Source organism: Bos indicus x Bos taurus, chromosome 16 (genome assembly GCF_003369695.1).
Source record: "Bos indicus x Bos taurus breed Angus x Brahman F1 hybrid chromosome 16, Bos_hybrid_MaternalHap_v2.0, whole genome shotgun sequence".
In the NCBI taxonomy this organism is placed as follows: Eukaryota; Metazoa; Chordata; class Mammalia; order Artiodactyla; family Bovidae; genus Bos; species Bos indicus x Bos taurus.
The window spans coordinates 64,084,418-64,109,836 of NC_040091.1; the positions used below are offsets into that span (position 1 = coordinate 64,084,418).

Below are 25,419 nucleotides of genomic sequence, written 5' to 3' on the forward strand. Positions count from 1 at the left end.
AAGACCCTTGAGAGTCCCTTGGACTGCAAGGAGATCCAACCAGTCCATTCTGAAGGAGATCAGCCCTGGGATTTCTTTAGAAGGAATGATGCTAAAGCTGAAACTGCAGTACTTTGGCCACCTCATGGGAAGAGTTGACTCATTGGAAAAGACTCTGATGCTGGGAGGGATTGGGGGCAGGAGGAGAAGGGGACGACAGAGGATGAGATGGCTGGATGGCATCACTGACTCGATGGACATGAGTCTGGGTGAACTCCGGGAATCGGTGATGGACAGGGAGGCCTGGCGTGCTGTGATTCATGGGGTCACAGAGTTGGACACGACTGAGCGACTGAACTGAACTGACAAGAGGGGAACAGTCTATGCTTACCCTGGGACTGGTGGTCCATCAGGTAGAAAATCGTGTTCAAGTTATGCTTACTTTACAGGGTTTATATCTAGACCAACATCATAGATATTTTACTCAGATAAATAAGGACAATCTTGCTCTGTAACGAAAGCCATGGAAGGGGGTTTTGACCCATAGAAAGCCTCCATGTATATCACAACAAGAGTCAGGTGGCAAGTGAGCCTTTCAGTGCAGTGGACTCCATTGAGTTTCAGTCTTGTCTGTTATAACTCTGTCTGGGTAGTCAGTGGTATATGCCACAGCAGCCCAGACTATGGAGTGGATTAATGAAGCTGCGATTCTTCCCCAAGGCCAAGAACACAAAAGAATATGCTGTTCAATAGAAAGGGAGCTCTGGACGATGGGGGTCCTGTGAGGCTGGTTTACAAGCCTCCTACTTCAGTGTCTACTCTTTGTCAACATTCCCTGTGAACACCTCTCTCACCCTTCTGATTGGAGTGGGGAAGGGATGAGAATTTTCCTTCCAAGTCTTTCTAGGTAGCTGGGGCAACATTTGGTCCCTCCTATTCTTGGGCAAGTGCTAGTTCCTCTTATCAAAGTCCCTTTTCCAAAGTGAAATAAGTGGAAAATTAAAATTCAATTAAAAACCCAGATGAGGCAATTCTTCTTCTTTCCACTTCCCCCTCCACCCTAATACACAGTAAACAGTTTTTGCAGAGGCCAGCTTCTCCCTCTCTGTGGACCAGAATACTTCCTCTTTAGCTGAGTTGGCTGAGGGCATTATCCATCTCTCGGCCAAGAGCCTTTTTTTTTTTCTTTGCTCTTTGGACACATACCCAAATTTTGTTGAAGATAGAAACTGTTTCAAATAATAGAATGTTTATTAGTATTTTTAATAATGGAGAGTACAAATAAGACGCCTACTCTGATTCCTGATCTGTCTCCCAAATGCCACCCTGCCCTGTTAAGCTGTTTCTCCAGCCCATTTCAGGTTCTTTACTCAACGTTTACCACAGCTAACTATTTCCCGAGATGATTTCCTGCACATGCCTGAATGTAATTATGTGCTCCTCTCCACATACGTATGTGTATTTGAACACATAAGGGATCACGCTATACACACTGTACTGTACTTGACTTTTTCCCCCTTAGTGAAGTGTTATGGAAATCTTTCCATATTGACACACGCGGATTCATCTCATTCTTTTAACTAATTCATTATATGGATATGCTATTTTTATTTAACCAGCCCCTCTACTGATGGATATTTTGATGTATTTGTAAAACCACGACAAAGTAATGCTTCAGTGACCATCCTCGGACATAATGTTTTGTTGAAGTGTTCCATGTATATCCACCGGGTAAATTCCTAGTGGTGACATTACTTGTTCAAAGGGGAAGTGTGTTTTTAATATTGATATTACCAAATGGTGCTTTAAAAAAGGTTAGGCCCATTTACACTCTCAAGATTTTACAAATCTATTTTGAGTAGAAAGAAAAATAATGTTTTCTCAGACTTGTGTAGCCGGTTTCTGTTTTTATTCTTAAAGTGCTTTCTGTGCCTTAGCTTCTGGAATCTGATACATAAATAAGTGATGCTCACAGCTCAGCTCCCTTGTCTGCTCTTCCCCTTGAGAATCTGTCACGCTCTAAAGCCAATCAATAGAATAATTCTTGTCCCAAGCCATTAAAGTTAATTTTCCACTTGTGTTGGGTCAGAAAAGGATGTGGGTTCTAACTACGAGGACTGTCCACCCTGTGAGGGTAGTCTGTCCACAGGGTACCTGCCACAAGGATACCAGGGATCCAGTTCCAGGTAAAGTATCTAAAAGACAGGGCTTGACCATGTTATCTCAGGGCTTCCGCAGTAGCTCCTGCAATGCAGGAGACCCCAGTTTGATTCCTGGGTCAGAAAGATCCCCTGGAGAAGGGAAAGACTACCCACTCCAGTATTCTGGCCTGGAGAATTCCATGGACTGTATAGTCCATGGGGTGGCAAAGAGTCAGAGATGACTGAGCGACTTTCACTTTCACTTCATATTTTATCTCAACCCAGACACATGGAGTTTTGAGAGCTTCATCATCAACATCAAAGCCATCAAACTTGTGAGGCACTAGAGAATCTTCTTTGATGCTTCTAAAGGACACTCAGCACCAATAGCTTCATCAGGGGAAAGGAGTGCATTGCTCAGACACGGACGCAGGGAGGAATGACTAACCACTGGAAAGCCTTTGAAGCATTTTTATTCATCGTTAGATGCTTCTTCATAAAACCTGGCATTTTGATGTCTGTCTAGCATCTTAGGACTCCAAATCATTGGACCTTCAGACCTCCTGGCCTGGGATTCAACACTATATATGTTTATAGTTGAACAGGAATATTAGACAGGAAAGCCACTCAGGTGTCTAATATTGCAGGATAAATACCAGTAGAGCAGACATTGTGGTTGGCAGATTCTAGTGATTTTTACTTGGTAATGTACTCTGCCTCCTGTACATAGATCTGGTGAGATAGTTCTCATGTTTTATGAAGACTCTGGAGTGCCTAAGAGGAAAGCGGGAAAACATGTGCAAAGTACTCATGGCACAATGTGCTTAACTCTCCCCCATCATACGGTGTCATAGACATTTGGCAAAACAGTCTCCATGTCCAGAATGTACTGCCACACAGGGAATAAGAGGCTGACTGTTATTCAGGGTGCAAGAAGTAACTTTGCCCATTTTAATAACAAACACAAACATTCGCTCTTGGCAATCTAGGTTTCCTGCTTGTGCTGGTGGGAGGCTCTGTGTTTCTCGGGTCCACAAATTTCTTTCTATCCCTGGGGAAACCTGCTGTGCTGCCTTTTATCACACTTGTGGACCTAGTAGGTGCCAAGGAGAGACAGCAGGGATCTGAATTGGGTGGCTGAATTTCTTCCAAGTCTGCTTTAGGAACCATCAAGACTTAGGGTGGGGGAGTGGGGGCTCCCAGATGCATTTGGGGTTGAGGGGGAGATGCAAAGAGATAACTCTGAATAGAGAGGCTATATAGAATAATATTGTATTATTACTTAAGGGACTCTCAGAGAATTTCCTTAACGTCTATAGGGACAGGGGCCTGTATCCCCCATGTTTCAGGAATGATATTAAGGATGTTAAGCAGGCTCTTGTGGAGAATGCAATGGCACTCCACTCCAGTATTCTTGCCTGGAAAATCCCATGGACGGAGGAGCCTGGTGGGCTGCAGTCCATGGGGCCGCGAAGAGTTGGACACGACTGAGCAACTTCACTTTCCCTTTTCACTCATGCATTGGAGAAGGAAATGGCAAGCCACTCCAGTGTTCTTGCCTGGAGAATCCCAGGGACGGGGGAGCCTGGTGGGCTGCCATCTATGGGGTCACACAGAATCGGACATGGCTGAAGTGACTTAGCAGCAGCAGGAGCAGCAAGCAGACACTTGACCGTCACACTTGTTCAGTTATAATCCTTGATGGACTGTTACTCATTTTGCGAAATGGAGCCAAGTCCCTCTTTCCCTCCTTCCCTCTCCCCTAGCTATTTTGCTTTGCTAAGTAATCAGACATGGATCTTATACCCAAGCCGTTTATTTATATTCTTGGGGAGATTAGACATTTGCAAGAAGGAAGAATGTAATAAAAGTCACACTGGAAATCCAGATAATGAACTGGAGGAGTTCAGAGGAGAGGGATGTCATTTCCAGTCAGGATGGGGAGGAGATTACAGATTGTCATGTTTGGAGGCTTAATATTTAGTAAGAATCCCTCAGGAAATGGGAATGGAATGGGAGAAAGCCCTTTCCGGCCTGAGTGGTTGGATGGAGTGAATCAGGGAGGTTAGTAAGTGGGGGGCATGAATGGCAAATGACGGGGAGATGATTTTGACTGGAGTAAAGGGTACACAAGCTTAGGGAGGAAGAAGTTTCAGTGGTGGGTAGGTGGAATTTGCAGGGCCTTGATGGTTAATTGTTATAGCTCAAAACATTGTTAGAAATGGCCGGGTTCACTGCCAAAGACAGAGCAAACTGGCAGAAGCTAGATCTGCCCAGGGGACTGGGGTAGGAGCTGTAGGGCAAGTCTAGGCTGCAAACGAGGTGTTGGAAGGGAGACTCAGAGGAATATGGCAGCAGACGACAAGGTGGTCACTCTACTTGCCTGGGTGAGTGGAGCTGGTGTTGGGAGGTGGCTGACAGATCTTGAGGCGGGGAGGTGCTGGCACTGGAAAATCTAGCACCAGGTGGACTTGAGAAATTTTGTTCAGGAGGGAGATTCAATAAGAAGGTCCGTCAGCAGTCAGCAGGCTCCAGCCGCTAAGCTCAGGTTCATGGGCAGACTTCCAAACTCTGGAAGGAGGAAAAAGTGGAATGGAGAGCGAAATGCAAGGCCCCCACCACGGAGGGACCAGGCAGACTTCCAAGCCAGGAGTCAGACCTGGAACACAGGGGCCTGACTCTAAGGAGGGGCAGAAGTCTGATGCTCCATTCCAGAGCACTGAGCTGAGGTCTTTTCATTCCTTCTGCATAAGGTTATGACTGGTCTTAGACACTGGGTCCGCAGGTGGGAGCCGAGAGGCCCATCATTGTGGATGGGAGGATGCGGATCTGGAGGAAAGGCAGTGTCGGCTGCTGGCGAAAGAGTCTAGGCTTTATCTGGTGGCTAAAGAGCAAAAATGTGGAAAAATTAAAACACGGGGATATCTTAAGTAGAGCTATATTTCAGGAAGATTCGTTTGATCCTAATGGGTCAAATGAACTAAAGTAAGTTCTCACCTGTAACAAATTTCTTCTTCTGAGTACTTCTCCCATGTGTTCACTTCTCTCCATACCTCTTTCTAGTACTGTGGGTTAAAGAAACTAGATTATTAAAATTAATTATTAATTTCATCTGTTCTTTTATTTTTTAAAGTGGCTCCTAGAAAAGTTAAAGTGCCCTAAGTGGCTCACACATATTTATATGGTGGCCGTGCTGCTCAAATCGTTTCTCCATACTGCAGTCAGATCTGTTTAAAATGTGACTCTTCTCATGTCGCTCTACTGTGTGATATCTTTTCATGGTTTCCACTGCTCCAGGATGAAGTCCAGATTCTTTCATGCAGCTCCCAGGCTCTTCGTAATCTGACTCTTACAGCATCTCAGCAGTGCCTTCAGGCTATCAAAGTATATTCAGTTGTATCCGTGAAATTACTTTCTTCTCATTGGCATCCATGCCTTTGTTCATGTCATTCCTTTTCCTGAACTAAGCATTCTCCCCCTAGATTCAGTTCAGTTCAGTCGCTCAGCCGTGTCCGTCTCTTTGTAACCCCATGGACTACAGCACACCAGGCCTCCCTGTCCATCACTAACTCCCGGAGTTTACTCAAACTCATGTCCATTGAGTCTGTGATGCCATCCAATCATCTCATCCTCTGTCGTCCCCTTCTCCTCCCGCCTTCAATCTTTCCCAGCATCAGGGTCTTTTCCAATGAGTCAGTTCTTTGCATCAGGTGGCCAAAGTATTGGAGTTTCAGCATCAGTCCTTCCAATGAATATCCAGGACTGATCTGCTTTAGGATGGACTGGTTGGATCTCCTTGCAGTCCAAGGGACTCTCAAGAGTCTTTTCCAACACCGCAGTTCAAAAGCATCAATTCTTCAGTGCTCAGCTTTCTTTATGGTCCAACTCTCACATCCATACATGACTACTGGAAAAACCATAGCTTTGGTTAGACGGACCTTTTTGGCAAAGTAATGTCTTTGCTTTTTAATATCCTACTAGGCTGGTCATAACTTTTCTTCCAAGGAGTAAGCGTCTTTTAACTTCATGGCTGCAGTCACCATCTGCAGTGATTTTGGAGCCCCCCAAAATTAAGTCTGTCACTGTTTTCACTGTTTTCCCATCTATTTGCCATGAAATGATGGGACCAGATGCTATGATCTTAGTTTTCTGAATGTTGAATTTTAAGTCAACTTTTTCAGTCTCCTCTTTCACTTTCATCAAGAGGCTCTTTAGTTCTTCACTTTCTGCCATAAGGGTGGTGTCATCTGCATATCTGAGGTTATTGATATTTCTCCTGGCAATCTTGATTCCAGCTTGTGCTTCATCCAGTCCAGTGTTTCTCATGATGTACTCTGCATATAAGTTAAAATAAGCAGGGTGACAATATATAGCCTTGACGTATTCCTTTCCCAATTTGGAACCAGTCTGTTGTTCCATGTCCAGTTCTAACTGTTGCTTCTTGACCTGCATACACATTTCTCAGGAGGCAGGTCAGGTGGTCTGGTATTTCCATCTCTTGAATTTTCGGCAGTTTATTGTGATCCACACAGTCAAAGGCTTTGGCGTAATCAGTAAAGCAGACGTAGATGTTTTTCTGGCACTCTTGCTTTTTCGATGAACGAACAGATGTTGTCAATTTGATCTATGGTTCCTATGCCTTTTCTAAATCCAGATTGAACATCTGGAAGTTCATGGTTCTCGTACTGTTGAAAATGTTCATGCTTATTTTTGCTTCCCATTAAAGTCTCAGCTTTAGACATCCCTGACTTCTTAACTCTGGATTAAGAGCCTCTCGACGCTAGGGGTCTCACCTTGCCGCCGCCGCTGCTAAGTCACTTCAGTCGTGTCCCTCCAAAAAGCATTCCCGCGTTCTTTTTACAAGGTCCCGTATCCTGGTCTCTGTCCTTCCTAAGACAGTAAGTCCTCTGAGAGCAGGGGCTCTGTGTCGATCCCCATATCCTGGTCTCTGCCCTTCCTAAGACGGTAAGTCCTCTGAGAGCAGGGCTCTGTGTCGATCCCCATAACCTGGCCTCTCTCCTTCCTAAGACGGTAAGTCCTCTGAGAGCAGGGCTCTGTGTCGATCCCCATAACCTGGCCTCTCTCCTTCCTAAGACGGTAAGTCCTCTGAGAGCAGGGCTCTGTGTCGATCCCCATATCCTGGCCTCTGTCCTTCCTAAGACGGTAAGTCCTCTGAGAGCAGGGGCTCTGTGTCAGTCTCCATATCCTGTCCTCTGTCCTTCCTAAGACGGTAAGTCCTCTGAGAGCAGGGCTCTGTGTCGATCCCCATATCCTGGCCTCTGTCCTTCCTGAGACGGTAAGTCCTCTGGGAGCAGGGCTCTATGTCGATCCCCGTATCCTGGTCTCTGTCCTTCCTAAGATGGTAAGCCCTCTGAGAGCAGGGCTCTGTGTCGATCCTCCAGTTTGCCCAGCAGTCAGCACAGTACTTGGAGCGTAATGGCTGCCTGCGTGATCGTCTGAATGAATGAACGGGGCCGTTGTGCCAGGTCTGAGGAACCCGAGCCAGGATAGGGGCCCCGGGCACGAAAAGGATAAAACACTCATGAAAGAATCAGTGAGGACATAATTCTTGACAGCTGGCAACTGTGTGGATACACCTCTGATTACTAATGGGTATGGGAATGGCTACCCACTCTAATATTCTTGCCTGGAGAATTCCATGCACAGAGAAGCCTGGAGGGCTACAGTCCACAGGGTAGCAAAAGAGTCAGGCACGTCTGAGCAGCTAACACTTAAACTTTTTTTTTTTTCCATGAAGAACTAATGTACTTCATGAGGTGCCGTAAGTCCTAAAAACATACAAACAAGAATGTAGACAAATGTTCTGGAAATAAAAATGTATTCTTTTGAAAGTGGCATGATATTTGGAGTCAAAAGACTTGGCTCTAAGCATTTATATTGTCTTTGCAGTTGTGACATTTCAGTTTCTTAAGTCATAAAATGGAGATAGTGATACCTCTACCTTTGGGAGTCGTGAGGATTAAGGGAACTAATGTGTGTAGAATCATTTCGTAAACTGCAAAATGACAGAAAGCGTTAGTGATTACCAATCCAAAGATATTTATTTCTGTAAACAGATGACAGTCATGCTGTAGTGACTAAATTATACATAATTCTGAGCTACGTCAGGGATGTAAATCTCAAACCACCAGAGCACAGAGGAACTTGGACAGCCTACACTGGTTGAAGTTACACCTTTCCATTCATATGACTTGAGGAATGAATGCTCTGGTGAGACAGTGAGCCAGAGGGGCGATGGGTGAGTGTGCATGTGTGGTGTGAGGGGGCTGGGTGGCCTCCTTCCCTCTGCCTGGTCTGGGATGGCCTCACATTTGACTGCAAGTTTGAAAGTGTTAGGCGTTCAATTGTGTCTGACTCTTTGCGATCCCATCGACTGTAGCCCGCCAGGCTCCTCTGTCCATGGAATTTCCCAGGCAAGAATACTGGAGTGGGTTGCCATTTCCTTCCCCAGGAAATTTTCCTGGCCCAGGAATCAAACCCAGGTCTCCTGCATTGCAGACGGACTTTTTACTGTCTGAGCCAGGGAAGTCAAGCTTGGGCTCACATTTTTGTTTTTTCAATCTGTCGAATCAATTACATATACATTTATACTCATCTTCCTGATACATTGCCCCTTTTAGCATTATGAAATGTCTCTTTCTCTTGTGGTGCTCTGTGCCTTGAAGTCTATGTTTTAAACTTTATTTATTTATTTTTGGCTCATGCCCCAAATCCTTCTGCTCAGACTTCTCTCTCCTCTTCTGCTCTGCTCCCCTCAAATCCTTCCCCTTCCACCTAGACATTCTGTTTGTCCTTCAAGTCTCCGTCAGGAGGCTCACATCATTCACCATCTCTAAAGTTGCTTTTTCCTCCCTTGAAAGAGACCTCACTCTTCTCTCTCATTCACCGGTCAGGGGCGCACCAGCTCTGAGTATTCCCAAGGTGGACTTGCAAGAGGTCCTTCGAACCAGCCTGTATCCCCACTCCCTGCCAGGGACTGGACTCTCACCTGTTTGTGCTTAGATGGCTATTCCAAGCAGAACAAACTGTAACACTCGCATTCTGATTTGGAATTTGGAGTCTGTATGGTTTCCTGTTGTTTGTTGTTTAGTCGCTTCAGTCTTGTCTTTTTTGTGACCCTGTGGACTGTAGCCCACCAGGCTCCTCTGTCCTTGAGATTTTCCAGGCAAGAATACTGGAATGGGTTGTCATTTCCTCCTCCAGGGGATCTTCCCAACCCAGGGATAGAACCTGCATCTCCTGCATCGGCAGGTGGGTTCTTTACCACTGAGCCAGCAGGGAAGCCCAGAAGCTCACAGGCACACCATTTCCTCTTGCCTGCTGGCTTTGGTCATTCCCTTGTTTGCCTCCCTGACTTGAGACCTGGGACCAGGATGTGCAGTTGGCACCTTACGCATAGCATGTGCTCTGTTAAAGCCTTAAAATAGTTATTTATTTACCTGACCCTTTCCAGAGAATTATTTGAGGAATTATGGGATTATATAAAATAAAACAAAAGCATACTTAATGTTTCCAAGGGACATGTGTCCAGTTACTATATTGTGCTCAGCCATGTCTGACTCTTTGTGACCCCAAGGACTGTCGGCCACCAGGTTCCTCTGTCCATGGGATTTCCCGGACAAGAATACTGGAGTGGGTTGCCGTTTCCTTTTCTAGGGGATCTTCCTGACTCAGGGATCTAACCCATGTCTCTAGTATGTTCTACTATTAAGCCAATTAGCGCTACTTCTTTTTTAGGAAAAATGTGTAGTTCCCTCATATTTGGCATGTTTGATGAACTAGGCCATGCCCAGGGTTCTATTTGATCTGTGACCCCTTTGAGTCCTGGCCCTTTTCCTGTTCTGCTCCCTCTGCCTGGATTGCTTGCTCCTCTTCCCTCATCCACTTCTTCTCCTACTTCTGAGTCCATCTCAGCTCTCCCAGCTCACTGTGGAGATCATTTTCTCTGGGAAGCAACCCCTGAAATCCTACGGGCTCAGCCTGTGTACTCCAACAGTATCCCTTCTCTCTGCACTTAGTGTCCTGTCATGTAGGTGATTTGTTCTGTTTCTCCCTCTAATCCATCAGTGCCAGGAGGCATTCACCAGGACTGTCTTGTTGAAAGTTATTTCTGCAGTGCCTAGCACAGTGCCTGCTTTGTAGTGAACATGCAAATATTCATTGCACAGGAGTTCATAAATGGGTAAAAGAATCCCTTTGAGAGCCCAGAACAATTTCAGAATCAGAGTACATGAGAATCAGTCTTAGAATATTATGATCTAGCCTTTGGCTAAGTGACTTTCTACTGATTTCTGTTCTATTTAACAGGTATATTAATTAGAATGTAGGTCTGGCTACTTGTAACAGAGCCAAATTCACAACAATTTAAACAAGAAAGACTTCTAATTCTCTCCCACAGAATAGTCCAGAGACAGGCTGTCCAGCACTGTGGTGATGGCAGCTGTGTTCTATGAGACGATAGTCAGAGTCGGGCTGCTTCTGTCTTGATCTGATCTCCACAACCCCAAGACGATGCGCTTTTGCATGGTTCATGGTCACAACAAAATCCTGGGCGGTCCAGTTTAGCCCTGGAATCCTGGGAACCTGGAACTGATTCTAAGACCCCCTGGACCCTCTTTGGACAGTTCGAGTCTGATACTGATTTCTAGGACTAATCACATTGAGGCATTTCCTACTGCTTGCCCATCCTTTGCAGGTGGCGAGGACCAAGGACTTAGTCTGAGTTGGGCATGTATGCCAGGAATGCCAGCTGGTCTTCATGCTAAGGTCATGAGCCTTCAGCCAAGGGTGGTGTGATTTTCTGAGGTGCAGGACACACTGACTTCACAGCAAGGCATCCTGACCAGCTACCAGAGAGGAATTCCTTCGAATAATGTTATATTATCTATTTGACTATAAGCAAATGTATATTACTTATTTTGTTCTAAGGTTGCCATATAACTTACAGTTGTACTGTCATTTCTTTACAGTGCCTTTCTGTTGAATTTATATTATTCTGGAGAGAAATCATGAGATTTTTATGATTAAGGTTCAAGACGAAGGCCAATCTACTCTCTCAATTCTGTCATCCTATAATACATACACACTCACTCAGTTCAGACACACACACACCTCACCCAAGACCCTACCTCCCACTGCATGCATCCCAAACTCCCCTTTTCCACAACACACACACACACACACACACACACACACATACACGTACCCATTATCTCTGGATGGAAAGGGAAGAAAAACCAGGATAGGCAGCTGTCTAGAGCATCCGCTATTCTATCTAGAAGAAGTTGAATCAACCAAGGGTTATAACTCCTTCCCTCCTCCTGCCCTGAACTAAATACATTTTCATTCTATAGACCTCACTTCATGTCCTAGACAAAACAGGATAAGTTTGAGTTAGTACCAGTTGATTCTGCCAGTTTAACAGGAAAATAACAAGAACCAAAAAGCTGTCTAAAATTTGTTCCTGGCAAAGGCAATGTTTGAGATATTTTCTGATTTTTAAAGACATCTAATTGATATATGGCTCACAAGTAACTCTCTAAAACAGTGAGATTTACTTTTCTTTGTGTCCTTGTGTCTTTCTGCATGAATAGTTACCATACTTGCAGCATTTGGGTTAATTATGATGGAAGTTAGATTTCCATCATATATGTTTTTCTTTTCTTTCCACCTTCTCCAAAGTTCTCCTTTAAGGCAGAAACTTTCCATTCTTGGTTTCATCCAAAAGACAAATATTTCTGGGAAAACACCACATTTAAGCTATTCAGCAATTCTGGTGTTATGTAACTGACCACACTAGGACTTTCAATTAACTTTGGTTACATTTTATTGAAGCGTGTCACAGACTAGAATAACTAGTGATAATTAAATTAAAAAAAATCTTTTGTATGTCTTTAAACAGGGAAAATCCTTTTCAAATGTGTGCAGCATCTTGTGATGATGACAGAAAGTAAATCTTTAGTCATTGAAGGATTCCAAAGTTCACTGCCTGTATTCCAAGACTGATTTTAGTGTGTTTGAGAAGTTTTAGTGGCAGTAGGCTTTCCTTTCAGGCTTAGTTTCCATAAAACCCAAGCTCTCCCGGTTCCGCTTCCCTCTCTCTCTCGTCTTCTGGTTACTTTTGTTGGTCATCTTCAGTTGTAGACGCATTTTGAGATTGTTTAGGAGGGAGAATTATGTGCATTAGTGATTTCAAACAACTTCCTATACGTACTAACTTGCAACTCACTTTCTCCATTTCTAGTCTTTATCTTTCCTTCCCATCACTTCAATATCTCTATTTTCTTTCTCTCCATAACTGAACTGATCATATTTTAACCCACAGCAAAATGCCATTTTCTCTTTGTTTTCATGTCTCTACCACAATCTCAGTGTCCCACTCTTAAAAATTTGCAGATCTTTCCCCCCCCCCCCTTCATTTCCTTGCAACATGCTGCCTATCCTCAAGTTGCAACATTTGTTTTTCCAAAATGTCATTCAGACTCTATTTCAAAATCCTTGTCTTGTCTTAGCCTAGGTGTTGATTATTTGGCAAGTACATGACTGTAATAGCTTCCTACCTGATGACCCTACCACTCCACTTTCTTACCTCTAAGCCATCCTTTGGACAAGTATTAGAATCATCTTGTTCACACTCTTTAATAATTTCAATTTCCTCTTAAATCAAACCAGGAATTTCCACCAACCAACTTCTTTATTTAAACTTCATTTCCCTGGACTACATTAGCCACTTTTCTAAGCAATTATTATCCTCTGAAGCTTCTATTCTTCCTACTGGAAGACTTCCTTTTCTTCCTTCCAGTACATATTGCTTTTTTATTTTTTCCTTCAAAGCTAGTGGTAACACAGCCTTAATAAAAACTGTAATTATCTGGGAGTCCTTTAAGGGCACTCACCTCCTGGCCCCTTTTCTCAGCTTCCTCTTAGAGACACACTGCTCAGTACCCTGCTCTCTAAATCTGTACCTGCTGATCTGTGGTTTTGTAAAGTCATTTTTTATTTTTTCCCTTTATGTTCCTTTTCTGCTTCTAGAGTATAAGCAACCTTAAGGTAGAGTTAATATCTACGATTTATTTATGGTCAGTTCAGTTCACTCGCTCAGTAGTGTCTGACTCTTTGCGACCCCATAGACTGTAGCACGCCAGGCTTCCCTGTTCATCACCAACTCCCGGAGCTTGTTCAGACTTATGTCTATCGAGTCAGTGATGCCATCCAACCATCTCATCCTCTGTCATCCCCTTCTCCTGCCTTAAATCTTTCCCAGCATCAGAGTCTTTTCCAAGAGTCAGTTCTTCACATCAGATGGCCAAAGTATTGGAGTTTCAGCTTCAGCATCAGTCCTTCCAATGAACACCCAGGACTGATCTCCTTTAGGATGGACTGGTTGGACCTCCTTGCAGTCCAAGGGACTCTCAAGAGTCTCTCCAACACCACAGTTCAAAAACATCAATTCTTCAGCACTCAGCCTTCTTCACAGTCCAACTCTCACATCCACACATGACTACTGGAAAAACCATAGCTTTGACTAGCCGGACCTTTGTTGGCAAAGTAATGTCTCTGCTCTTTAATATGCTGTCTAGGTTTGTCCTAGCTTTTCTTCCAAGGAGCAAGTGTCTTTTAATTTCATGGCTGCAGTCACCATCTGCAGTGATTTTGGAGCCCAAGAAAATTTATACTTATATTTATTTATATTAAATTTATATTTATTTACTCAGCAACAATGACTAAGCACTTGCTGAATTTATAGCATGAATTTATCTATGTATCTCTCTGTTAATAGGTCGAATAGTTATTTATTGAGCATCTACCATGTGTTGGGTACTGTGTGAGGTGCTGGAGTACAATGATGAGAAAACTGACATTACCTCTGCCTTCATAGAGTTTGGGGGAAATGGATATTTATCAAATAATCACACAATTTGATGAAAAATTACAAATGTGATAGAACTGCAAAGGGAAAAGGTGCCATGAGAGCACATAATAGGGTGATTTAGCCCAAGTGGGAGAGGAGAGGAAGGAGGAATGTCCCCCAAAGAGGGAATCACATGAGTAAAGGTTCTGTGATGGTGGGGAGCCAGGTATGGTCAAGACATTGAAAGAAGACTGGGGTGGGGGACTTCCCTGGTGGTCCAGTGGCTAATACTCCATGCTTTTAATGCAGGAAGCCTGTGTTTTTTTCCTGGTCAGGAAACTAGATCCCACATGCCACAGTGAAGACTGAGGATCCTGTGTGCTGCAACTAGGGCCTGGCACAGTCAAGTAAATAAACAAGAAAGAAAGAAAGACTGGGGTCGCTGAGCCCAGAGAGTGTATAGAAAGTGAAGTGGAAGAGGCCAGCCTGGGCAAGACTTTATGGAATATGAAAAGGATTTAGGTTTTTATTCTTAGCAATGGGGAGCTACTAGAGGGATTTAAAATAGGTAGCCAGTGGAAATTTGCTGTATGACTCAGGGAACTCAAACGGGGGATCTGTGACCATCTAGAGGAGTGGGATGAGGTGGGATGTGGGAGGGAGGTTCAAGAGGGAGGGGATATATGTATACCTATGACCGATTCATGTTGCTATATGGCAGAAAGCAACACAATATTGTAAAGCAATCATCTTTCAATTAAAAAGAAATAAATTGAGAAAAAATAAGAATAGGAGGTGATGGTATGGTGATTTGAAAAGATTCGTCTGATCCCTGCGTGGAGGTAGTTTGAGGTAGGAGAGGACACAAAGCTTAGTATTTTTCTGTGCCATATAGAGACTTGATGTTGTTCACTGACTAACCAGTCTGGTTCTTTGTATCATGAAGTTTTTGCTTCAGTCTGCAAAATCTTGAGCGACTCAATCTATAGGTCTGATTTTTCATGTAGTCAGTCTCTTGTAGCTTTTGCAGCTTATTGACTTGACACCATTATCACCATCAACAACCCTAACTGAGTATTAACTATGGTGCCAGATACTGTGCCAAAGACTCATTTAATTCTCACTCTGAGCCAATGAGGAAGGTGTTTATATCCCTGTTTTTTTACAGACTTAGGGATGAGACCTTGCCTCCGAGAGAACTGGATTGATTTGGACTCAAATCTAGGTGTCTCTGACTATGTGTTCTAGCAGCTTTATTTGGGTTTTCGGTACCACTTCAATATATTATGGAAAAAAAAGAGGTTCCTTTAGGCCTGAAACAAGATATAATTTGGCTCATTGCCCAGTAACTTCTTCCAGAATCTTGGTCAAAGCCCATCCTGGCATTAGGTCACCCATCTCCCATTTTGTAGAATGTTTTGTTACATATCACAGGGACCTGCCATTATGTCTGAGCTGATTGTTCTAAGTTTTGATCTTTTCAACCATGTGAACACATTTCTGGATGTCCTTTACAGAAATCTGTAATTAGATGAGCTTATAATGCTTATTAGCCCAACTTACAAAACAGTATTCCAGTAACCAACTTCCTCCTCAGGAAAGCTTCATCAACAATTAAGAATAACCACCCCCAACTGGTAAACTATTAGTTGAAAAGCATTTGTCATCGTGGCCAGAGGAGTCTTCTGCCATTGGCCTGCCATCTGTCAAGTGCTGTTTATGTTTCTTCTGTCTCCATTTTCTACCCCCTAAGGCAGCCCCTTCTTTTGTTGTAGTGGGTCCGTCTAAAATTGACTTGTAATTTGCTTGCCTAAATAAATAACTCCCTAATAACAGAGCACAGAAAAATTTTAACTCCTACCTCATAGTATGTCCGTGATAATTAGTAAAAATAACTTTGGGCTCTCAGAAAATAGTACAACTCTCTACTGCTTTGAGTGTTTGGAGGACTGGTCATCTTTAACTAAGCATGACCGGTTCCTTGCCTTTTGCAAAGCAAGGTTGAAAGTTCAAGCAAAGGGTCGGTAAATGGAGCAACCCCATTTAGCAGAGCTAGAAACGACCATAGCAGGATGCCTGGCTGATGGTGGAAGGCTGAAGAAGGAAAGTTAATGAGCAACATAGCTTATAAGCCTGAAGACTAGGGGGAAGCATTTCATAGGGATGTTGAGAGGATTAAGTGGTTTACATTTGGACAAACCTTTGATATTGCTGGGGGAAGGAGTTAAGAAGAAGTAACAGATTTATTTGTTTATGTACCTCACCAAAAGTTTTTTTTAGGGACCTACAGATAGCTAAGCTTTCCAGGTGGCTCGGTGGTAAAGAATCCTACTGCCAATGCAGGAGTTGTGGGTTTGATCCCTGGGTCAGGAAGATCCCCTGGAGAAGGAAATGGCAACCCACTCCAGTATTCTTGCCTGGAGAATCAATAACACGGACAGAGCAGCCTGGCAGGCTACAGTCTATGGGGTCAAAAAGAGTCGGACACGACTGAGTGACTGAGCGTGCATGCATGGAATGCTAAAGGTATATATAGTTTGTGAATAAAATGGTGCAAAGTGGCTATTATCAGTTCCACTCAAAAGTGGGAAAATTTTTCAAGCTCATCTGTTTAGGTAAGGGCTTTTGGAAAGCAGAGGCAATATGCACTCAACAGTCCTAATGTGTGGAAGGAGAATCGTGACCTCTGAGTTATTTAGCTTTTTTCACGTAGCTGTTGTTACTATTACTGTTGCTGTCTTTGGACTGTTTTCCTCTATAGTTTCAACTGGGTGCAGGACATCACAGTCCAGCAGTGAGTTTGAGGACAAAGCCTTGGCCTTCCCATTTCTATCTTATGCTGATGTTGCATATTTAAGACAAGTTTTTGCCTACTTATCTCCAAGTACAATGTCTATTATACTCGCACTGCTCTGACTCTTCTGTCACACAGTACAGTCTATTACCTGAGCAGACAGCTAAAGAACATGCAGATTGCAAACCAAATGCAGTAAATGAACACAGGATTACACTAAAGGGAAAGAGTGTGGGGGTAGGGAGAGAAGAAGATACGTTTTTATTCAAGGTCGCCTATGTTCCAAAAGCACTCTCTCAGGTGCTTTATTTAGCATAGTTTATTCTGTTAGCTACTTTACATAGGATAGTTTATTTAACAGTCACGATAGGCATGAAAGGAAATATGAGGACAAGGCTGTGAGTAGAGAAGGTCAAGCTCTAGGTTGAGATATAACAAGTGTCTCATCATTTACCTAGGCACGTAAGTATTACTCCATGTCAACCTACATACATAACTATACTATCACAATTTTTATATTTTCACTTTTTTCTTGCAGCCAGAGATGTAGAGTAAAATCTAGAAAAGCATGATGTCATAGAAGCCAATGACTAAATAAATGAATAAATGGAATATATAAACTCTGTATTTCCATTTCTTGATAGATTCTCTTAAAGGATCTGCACACAAGCTGCTTACGTTTGCTGTTACCAGTTCTCTATTTACTGGCCCTGAGCAAGAAAAAAAATTTTTTCTGTCTCTCATTTGGGGTTCTTCCGTACGTCTTCCCTTTTCCTGTCATATCCTAAGAATCTTCTATTGCTTCTGACTTCCAATGATCACCAAATATGGTGACATAAAACTATTCCTAGCAACATCCTACTGCTTTAAGAATAGATATTTTCTGATTTCCTTCCCTTCCCCTCAGCTAACAAATTTCAAGTGTATCGCTCCTGTTAACTATAAACATAATACTGTACAGTAGATCTCTAGCACTTTTTCATCACTGAAGAGCAACTCCTTATTTGCCCCTCCTCTAGCTCCTGGCAACCACCCTTCTACTGTCTGCTTCTACAACTTTGATTAATTGAGATACCGCATGTAAGTGCAATCTTGCAGTATTTGTCCTTCTGTGACTGGCTTATTTAACTTAGCATAATGGCATCTAGGTTCATCTGTGTAGTTCAGTTCAGTCGCTCAGAAGTGTCCGACTCTTTGTGACCCCATGGACTGCAGCACGCCAGGCTTCCCTGTCCATCACCAACTCCCAGAGCTTACTCAAACACATGTCCATTGAGTCGGTGATGCCATCCAACCATCTCATGCTCTGTTGTCCCCTTCTCCTCCTGCCCTCAATCTTTCCCAGCATCGGGAATGAGTCAGCTCTTTGCAGCAGGTGGCCAAAGTACTGGAGTTTCAGCTTCAGTATCAGTCCTTCCAGTGAGTATTCAGGACTGATTTCCTTTAGGATGGACTGGTTGGATCTCCTTGCAGTCCAAGGAGATCTGTGTAGTTTGGTATGACAAGATGTCCTTCTTTTTCAAGGCTGAATAATATTCTGTGGTCTGTATATATCACACCTTTATCCATTGATGCACTGATGTACATTTACATTGTTTCCACATTTTGGCTATTATACACAGTGCTGCAATGAGTGTGGGAGCACTCAAGTCTCTCTAAGATCTTGATTTAAATTCTTTTGGATAAATACCCAGTAACAGAATCGCTGGATCGTATGGCAGTTTTATTCTTAATTTACTGAAGAACCTCCACATTGTTTTCTGTAATGGCTGTACCAATGGACTTTCTTACCAATAGTGTCCAAGGGTCACTTTTTCTCCAAATCCTGGTCAACATGTGTGGTTTTTCTTTCTTTTTTTTTTTAAGTAATGGCCATCCTAAGAGGTGTGAGGTGATATGATATCTTATTTGGTTTTGATTTGCATTTCCCTGATGATTAGTCATGATGAGCTTCTTTTCACAGAACTGTTGACCATTTGTACATCTTTGGAGAAATGTGTTTTTTAAAGTCCTTTGCCCATTTAAAAATTCAGTTATTCTGGGTCGTCCCAGTGCACTAGCCCCAAGCATCCAGTATCGTGCACTGGGACGACCCAGAGGGATGGTATGGGGAGGGAGGAGGGAGGAGGGTTCAGGATGGGGAGCACATGTATACCTGTGATGGATTCATTTTGATATTTGGCAAAACTAATACAATTATGTAAAGTTTAAAAATAAAATAAAATTAAAAAAATAAAAAAAATATATATCTTGAAAAAAATAAAAATAAAAATTCAGTTATTCTTATTTTTGCCATTGAGTTATGGGAGTTCCTTATATATTATGGATATTAAGTCTTTATCAGATGTTGCTTGCTAACATTTCCTCTCATACCATAGGTGGAATTTTCACTCTGTTTCCTTTGCTGTGCAGAAGTGTTTTAGTTTGATGTAGTCTCACATGTCTATTTTTGATTTTGTTGCCTCTGGTTTTGGTGTCATATCCATGAAATCATTGCAAACACCAATGTTATGAAGCTTTCCCCTTATGTAGTCTTCTATGAATTTTATAGTTTCAGGTCTTCTGCCTAAGTCTTTAATTAATTTTGAGTTGATTTTTGTGTATGATGTTAGACGTGTTTGGTTTCATTCTTTTGCATGTGCACATCCAGTTTTCCCAGCACTATTTGTTGAAACTTACCAGAACTAACAAATGAATCGAGTAAAGTCACAGGATATAAAATTAATATATGAAAATCAGTTGCATTTCTATACATTAATGATGAACAATCTGGAAATGAAATTAAGAAAACAGTCCCACTTAAAAAAGCATTGAAAAGAATAAAATGCCTAGGAATAAACTTAACCAAGGAGATGAAAGATGAACTGCTGATATCTTTTAAACAAAACTTGACCTGTTCTTTTAGAACTATATAAAGTCATACATAGGTAGATTAATCTAGTAAATAAATTCAAACTTAGTTATAAATGGCTTACTGATTTATCCTCCCCAGATACTGATTAGGAGTATTTTAACCCAAAAGTATGTAATAAGGTAATACTGGCTGAGCTGCCTGCAGGTGGAATATTTTAAAATAAATATTTAAAAATTGTAAACTGCAACACTTCATTGTTCTGTCTAGCAGAAAACCGGCCAGCCTTTTTTTGAGGATTAACATTTGGACAAAATCACGTACATGATTAGGTATAAATACAAGTAGTTATTCTTGGAAAATCTCTCTGAAATTATTTAGTGAGAAGACATCATTTTAGATTTCCGCACATTGCGTACGTACAACTTTTCAGTGAGTCTGGGAAAATGCAGTTTGGGAGGAAGTGCAATAATAAGAAGGGAATGGAGCTTTTTTGATCATGCCCTGGATGAGTTGTATACATATTGCATTTAATCCTTTTTCAGACTCTATGAGGTAGATGTTCGTTCCATTTTGTTATTGTTCTGGTTTAGTCACTAAGTTGTGTCCAACTCTTTTGTGACCCCATGGACTGTAGCCCACCAGGCTCCTCTGTCCATGAGATTTCTCAGGTAAGCATTTTGGAGTGGGTTGCCATTTCCTCCTCCAGGGGATCTTCCCGACCCAGGGATCGAACCCATGTCTCCTGAATCAGCAGGCGGATTCTTTACCAGAGCCATCAGGGAAGCCTTTGTCCCATTTTACAGATGAGGAAATGAAAGCCCAGGGAAGTAGATCCCAAGTTCACTCTTAATGTGAAACCAGGATTTGAAGCTGCATCTGCTGGGAGCCTCTTTTCCCCTTACTCATCAGGTAGTCTGCCAGGGAGTTGGTGGAGAGGAGGCTGATGAGATCTGAAACTTGACTGGAGCCTTGTGAGTTATAAGCTGCCCTGTCCAAGAAGGCTTCCTGGGAGGGGCAAGTTTGAAGAAACTTCTTAATATCCCTGAACTAGAAAAATGTAAGGGGTCATCTCCAAAGTCACAGCCAAAAATCAGGTTAAAGTAGTTGTGAAATTAATCTGATGGGTTGTTTAACTGTCCCCAGGTGTATCTTGTGTTCTTCAGGATCACTGAATGGGGTGGGCCTGGAATGGCTTAAGAGGCAGGTGGTAGGTCTTCCTCTGGACACTGGGGACACTCTATGCTGGTGGTCACTGAAAGGTCAAGTTTACATGCTTTCGTAAAAATAGAAATAATCAAAGCTTGATAAAAAGAGCATCCCTTCTGTCCAATAGTTTCTGGTTGTTTGTGGGGAACATTGCTGAGTGACTTCGAGAAGTTCTGAAGTATCCAAAGATCTTTTTATTTTTCCTGGATGCACCCTCACTGTCATTTAGTTTTGCTTTCCTGGGAACACCAGTACACTGGATTCTCTAGCTTTTCAGTTCATAATATATTTATTATTAACCAAAGCCCAGCCTTATGCCTTAGCATGGCAATTAGTAAGAGGCCTTTCTTTTAAAAAAATTTAAAGGCTATTAAATTCATTTAGGGGAGAACAGTATAAAAGACATGCGCTCTAAACTTTTTTTTTTGCACTTGGCATGGAATTCTGTCATGTGCCAATGTTTGATTATATTATCATCTGGAATTTCGCTGTTGATTTACTTTCTGTTAGGACGAAACTGCCTCCGGCAGTGTCCTCCGAATGGCTCTCTCCCCGAGGTTATCATCCCACTGTGTCCCTACAGTACAGACAACGCAACCCATGGTGACAACTCACAGACTCACGGAACTTCCCGGGCCGCCGGTGGCCCAATTTCCACGCTGTCAGTCTCAGCAGAACCCTCTCCTGCTTTGCCCCTTTCCCTCCCACAGTGGCCAGTTACAGTTGATGAGCCTTAAACTATGGGGGGTAGAAAGACGTCCAGAGCCATTTCCTGTTGGTGGTGTGCTGATTCAGGACAAGCGCAACCCTGAGGCGTGGGTTTTGGAATACCCTCTGACCAATTCTTTTTTTTTTTTTTTTGTCCTTATGAAAAACTTCCTGGCTTCTAGTACTGCCATTCTCACTGGGGTCGCCCTGATTGAATCTAAATTCCATAGGTAACAAGCAGATAAAAGACGTTTATCCGACCCCCTCCTCCCATCCCTGTTTGCACCTCTTCCTCCTTTATTTCTTTGAGCGAGGGAAGGAAAAACACACTTAGATCCCCAATACCACACCCGGATCTTTTGAGGGCACCTGGTGGCCAATCAGGAAAACCTGATCCACTAGAAAGGGTGGCTGGCTGCCGATCGCATTCAGAGCTGGAGAAATCACGGCATGCTAACTTTATCCGCGGGATTTCAGAAAGGGAGAGTGTGCTCCCGAGCACAAACAGGAAAGCCTGACATCACGGAGCGGCGGGGTGGCGTGGGGAGGAGTCTGCGGCGCCCTCGTTCGCCGGCTCGCTCGCCGCGCTCCCTTTGTGGCCGAGTCGCGCGCACCGGCGGCGGCGGGCGCGTGTCTGTGCTCCGTGCGCGGCGGCCGCGCGGGGCCGGGGCTTGGAGGCGCCGCGGCGGAGACGCGCGGGGATCGCGTTCGCCTGGGAGCGGGGCGCATCATGCCGCGTCCACACACCGGAGAGAAAACTGAGAATGAAATTGCTTTGGCAAGCTAAAATGGTAACGAGAACTCTCTGCCTTCTCCCGACGCTGCTCTGGTGGGGAATCTTCTCCCGCTTTCTCTGGGCGGGTTTTGGACTCCCTCGGAGTGAGCGGAGCCATCCGATCCCAGACTTTGGAGCTCAGAGCTTTCTCCCTCGGCTTTCTCCGCCTTCCTCTTTGCGTGTCTTCTGCCTTTAAACCATACTTATTTTTCTCAGCAGTTGCCTTTGGTGTATCTGGGCTGATGTATGTCAGCAAAGGAAAACTTTTCAGGCAAGAGGTCTGTGAGTCTGGGTGATCCGCGGAGCGCCTCCGAGTCCCAGCGGCTCTTTAAACACAAACTTCAAGTTTAGGGAAACCCAGGGGGTCGCTGCACACAGCCGATGTGTTGCTTTTTTCTGCACTTGCCAGGTTATTTGACGGAAATAAAAACTTTTTCCCTCCCGCTAACTTTCTGGGTTACCAAACAATAAGAGGAGAAAAAAGACATGCGAAGCATTTCGTTCCAAAGGAGCGAGCACTCAGCATTTTAAACACTTATTTGTGGCAGAGTTTAAAATGCAGTTTGCTCCAAGAACGGAGCCACTTGTAAAGAGACAAACTCTTTCTGCCAGTGGATTCTTTTTCCTCTCATTTAAGGAGGAAAAGTGAACCAGGACTAAACTTCAGTTTCTTTAAGAAAGAAAAAAAAAGACTTTAAAAAGGTATTTAAGATACGTGAAGGAATCTAGGAAGAATAACTAAATGGAAAAGCCCTGGGCTCTTGATAGCATAGGAAAGAGCTGGGGGGCCAAGAAAATCTCAGTATTCCGTCTATCACAGTGTGTCTTATGTTGCTCTGATTGTAATGTTTATTTTGAACAGCCTGTCTTATGCCCTGAGTGCTGTTGTAAGCAGCAAAGCAGCAGGGATAGATTGTGGTTAGTGAAGAGGGAACAAACAAACAAACAAACAACTTTTCCTGTTTCTTTGTCCTGTCTCCTGGCAGAGCTCGATTCAGGACTGGGGTGAAGAGGTAGAGGAAGGAGCTGTTTACCATGTCACCCTCAAGAGAGTCCAGATTCAACAGGCTGCCAATAAAGGAGCGAGATGGCTCGGGGTGAGTAAAGCTGGGGAGACTGTGAGCCTTGGACTTGCAGGGCCTCTTGTTCTGTGAATATCATTATTATTTAGCAGAGGCAGTTTTTTTTTTTTTTTTTCCTCCGTTTCTTCTCTTTGGGCCTTAAAAAGGAAACTACCAATGACCAAGTGTTTGCACTAGCCATACCAGTCTGTTTTTGTACTTATTCTTTTCCAAAGCGTCTCCCTTAGGTTTGTCAATAATTCAGAACCTCTTAGAAACATCTTGAGGTATTTGGAAAATAGAGTGAGGGTGGAGTGGCAGAAAGTAACGTAGAGTAACAGGACCAGAAAATAGCACCGAGTCAGACAAGAGCCGTTTTGCCCCGCTGGCATCCTTTTCTCTCCGTCTCCCCCGCTTTTGATCCTGACAGCCCTTCTCCCACTCCTGTTCCTTTACCAAGTGCCCAGAATGCTCAGGGGTGCTGGTCCTCCAAATCGGCCTCCGATGGGGGATGGCGCATTTCCCATGGCTGCATCCTTTACATGGGATTTAGTGTCCACCACTTCATGTGTCTAGTGCGTGGAGGGATGGGGATTTGGAGAAACACTGCTTCCATAAACAACATCCCCCCCGACCCCGCCTCACTGCTGAGATTTTAAAGTATTGGGTGAGATCATGTGAGTTATCATTATCTCCTAATGGATCCTTCAGCATATCCCAACTAAAGGGGCTGTGGGAAGCCTGGGCAGACACCATTATGTGGAAGAACGAAGGAGTTCTTCATCTGGAGGTAGAAGGACTCCTCCGAGAACAGTGAGAGGTGACAAATAAGCCTTGAGAAAGAAGATAGCGGTAAGCGAACAGAGGATGGAGTGTGGTTTCCCTGGGCCTTATTCTGGCCATACTCGGGCTTCACAGCTGATGGGCTTGAGAACAGTGAAGATTATGCACCAGCATCCAATCTCTACTGGCTTTGGGTTTCAGAAAATTCATTTTTTTTTTTTTTTCAATTTGAGCAGCAGTTAAAGGTCAGGTGTGAAAGAGGACAGGAAACAAAACTGCCCAGGGCTTTAAGACCAGAGGCAGCATGTGACTTGTAATTCCTGGAGTTTAAGGCAGGATGGCCAGCAGCAATGATTTCCTCTTCCGTGGGTCTTCTGGGCTGCTGACACAGGAGTTCACTGCTTTGGGCTTCCCCAGCTGCTTCAAGTCAGGCTGTGTGTTTGGGGTTGAAGTACCACGCTCTAGGGCAGTCAGTTGTTGCATCTGCAGGTATGGCCTAGAAAGGTAGGAGCTTTTCCTTTGAAAGCCTGAGGTCTTCACTTCTTAAGCAGGTACCTTACTCGGAATATGATTTTGAAATTAATCAGATGCATTACCAGCAGACCTGATAGGAAAAGCAGAACTAGAGTTCTGACAAGTCATCACTTTATTTTTGGTGGTTGCGTGTATTGCATTTTATTTAAATGCGGTACTGATGTGGTTTGGCCCGAGTATTTCAAAATGATTCACAAGCTTCTGAAGCAGCTGCCTTCAAAAGGGTCATTACATTTTCTGATGCCAGGTTGTTCCTCTCTTTATAATGAGACTGATGTTGCTTGGACAACAGCTTTAGTTTTTGGCCAAACGCAATAGCCGTGAATGAGTAAGTCAAGGGAAAATGGACAGGTTAACTCTGTAGGTCCCAAACACAACGAGGTATGGTTCATTTAGATGTCCCCAGTTATTTGGTAATTCTCACTGACCATTGTGCTCACGGGACTCCTCTCCGCCTCCTCCCAGACTCCTCACATTTATGCCCAGCTCAGAGTTGGTTCATCCTGGATTTAGCAGTAGAGCTGAAATACCAAGAGGGAAATATGTGAAAAGATTGCTTCTAGTTGATGGAAGGATTTGTCCCCTCCTCCCATTTCAACAAAGTATGATTTGCTGTGATCACCCCTCGTGCTCAGGAACCAGTTCTAGGAACCCTCCCACCCCAATCCCCCTTGTTTTCTTGTCTTCGGTGTCCTGTTGGGGAGCACTGTTT

The 25,419-nt window shown here is 43.6% G+C and overlaps 1 protein-coding gene across 5 annotated transcripts in view; it reads left to right on the forward strand.

The window, feature by feature from the left end:
• The window catches only part of RGL1 (ral guanine nucleotide dissociation stimulator like 1), a 277,599-nt gene that overhangs the window by 125,467 nt on the left and 126,713 nt on the right, over nt 1–25,419 (forward strand). For 2 of the 5 annotated variants that reach the window (XM_027565550.1, XM_027565552.1), the window contains exons 1-2: nt 22,149–22,345; nt 23,316–23,426. The exons of 1 other annotated variant lie outside the window; for it this stretch is intronic. In XM_027565550.1, the coding sequence (XP_027421351.1) occupies nt 22,319–22,345; nt 23,316–23,426 (138 nt within the window). In that variant the 5' untranslated portion in view covers nt 22,149–22,318. Of the gene's footprint in view, nt 1–22,148; nt 22,346–23,315; nt 23,427–25,419 lie in introns of those variants that run through there. 2 more of the 5 variants (XM_027565549.1, XM_027565553.1) reach the window with 1 other exon arrangement.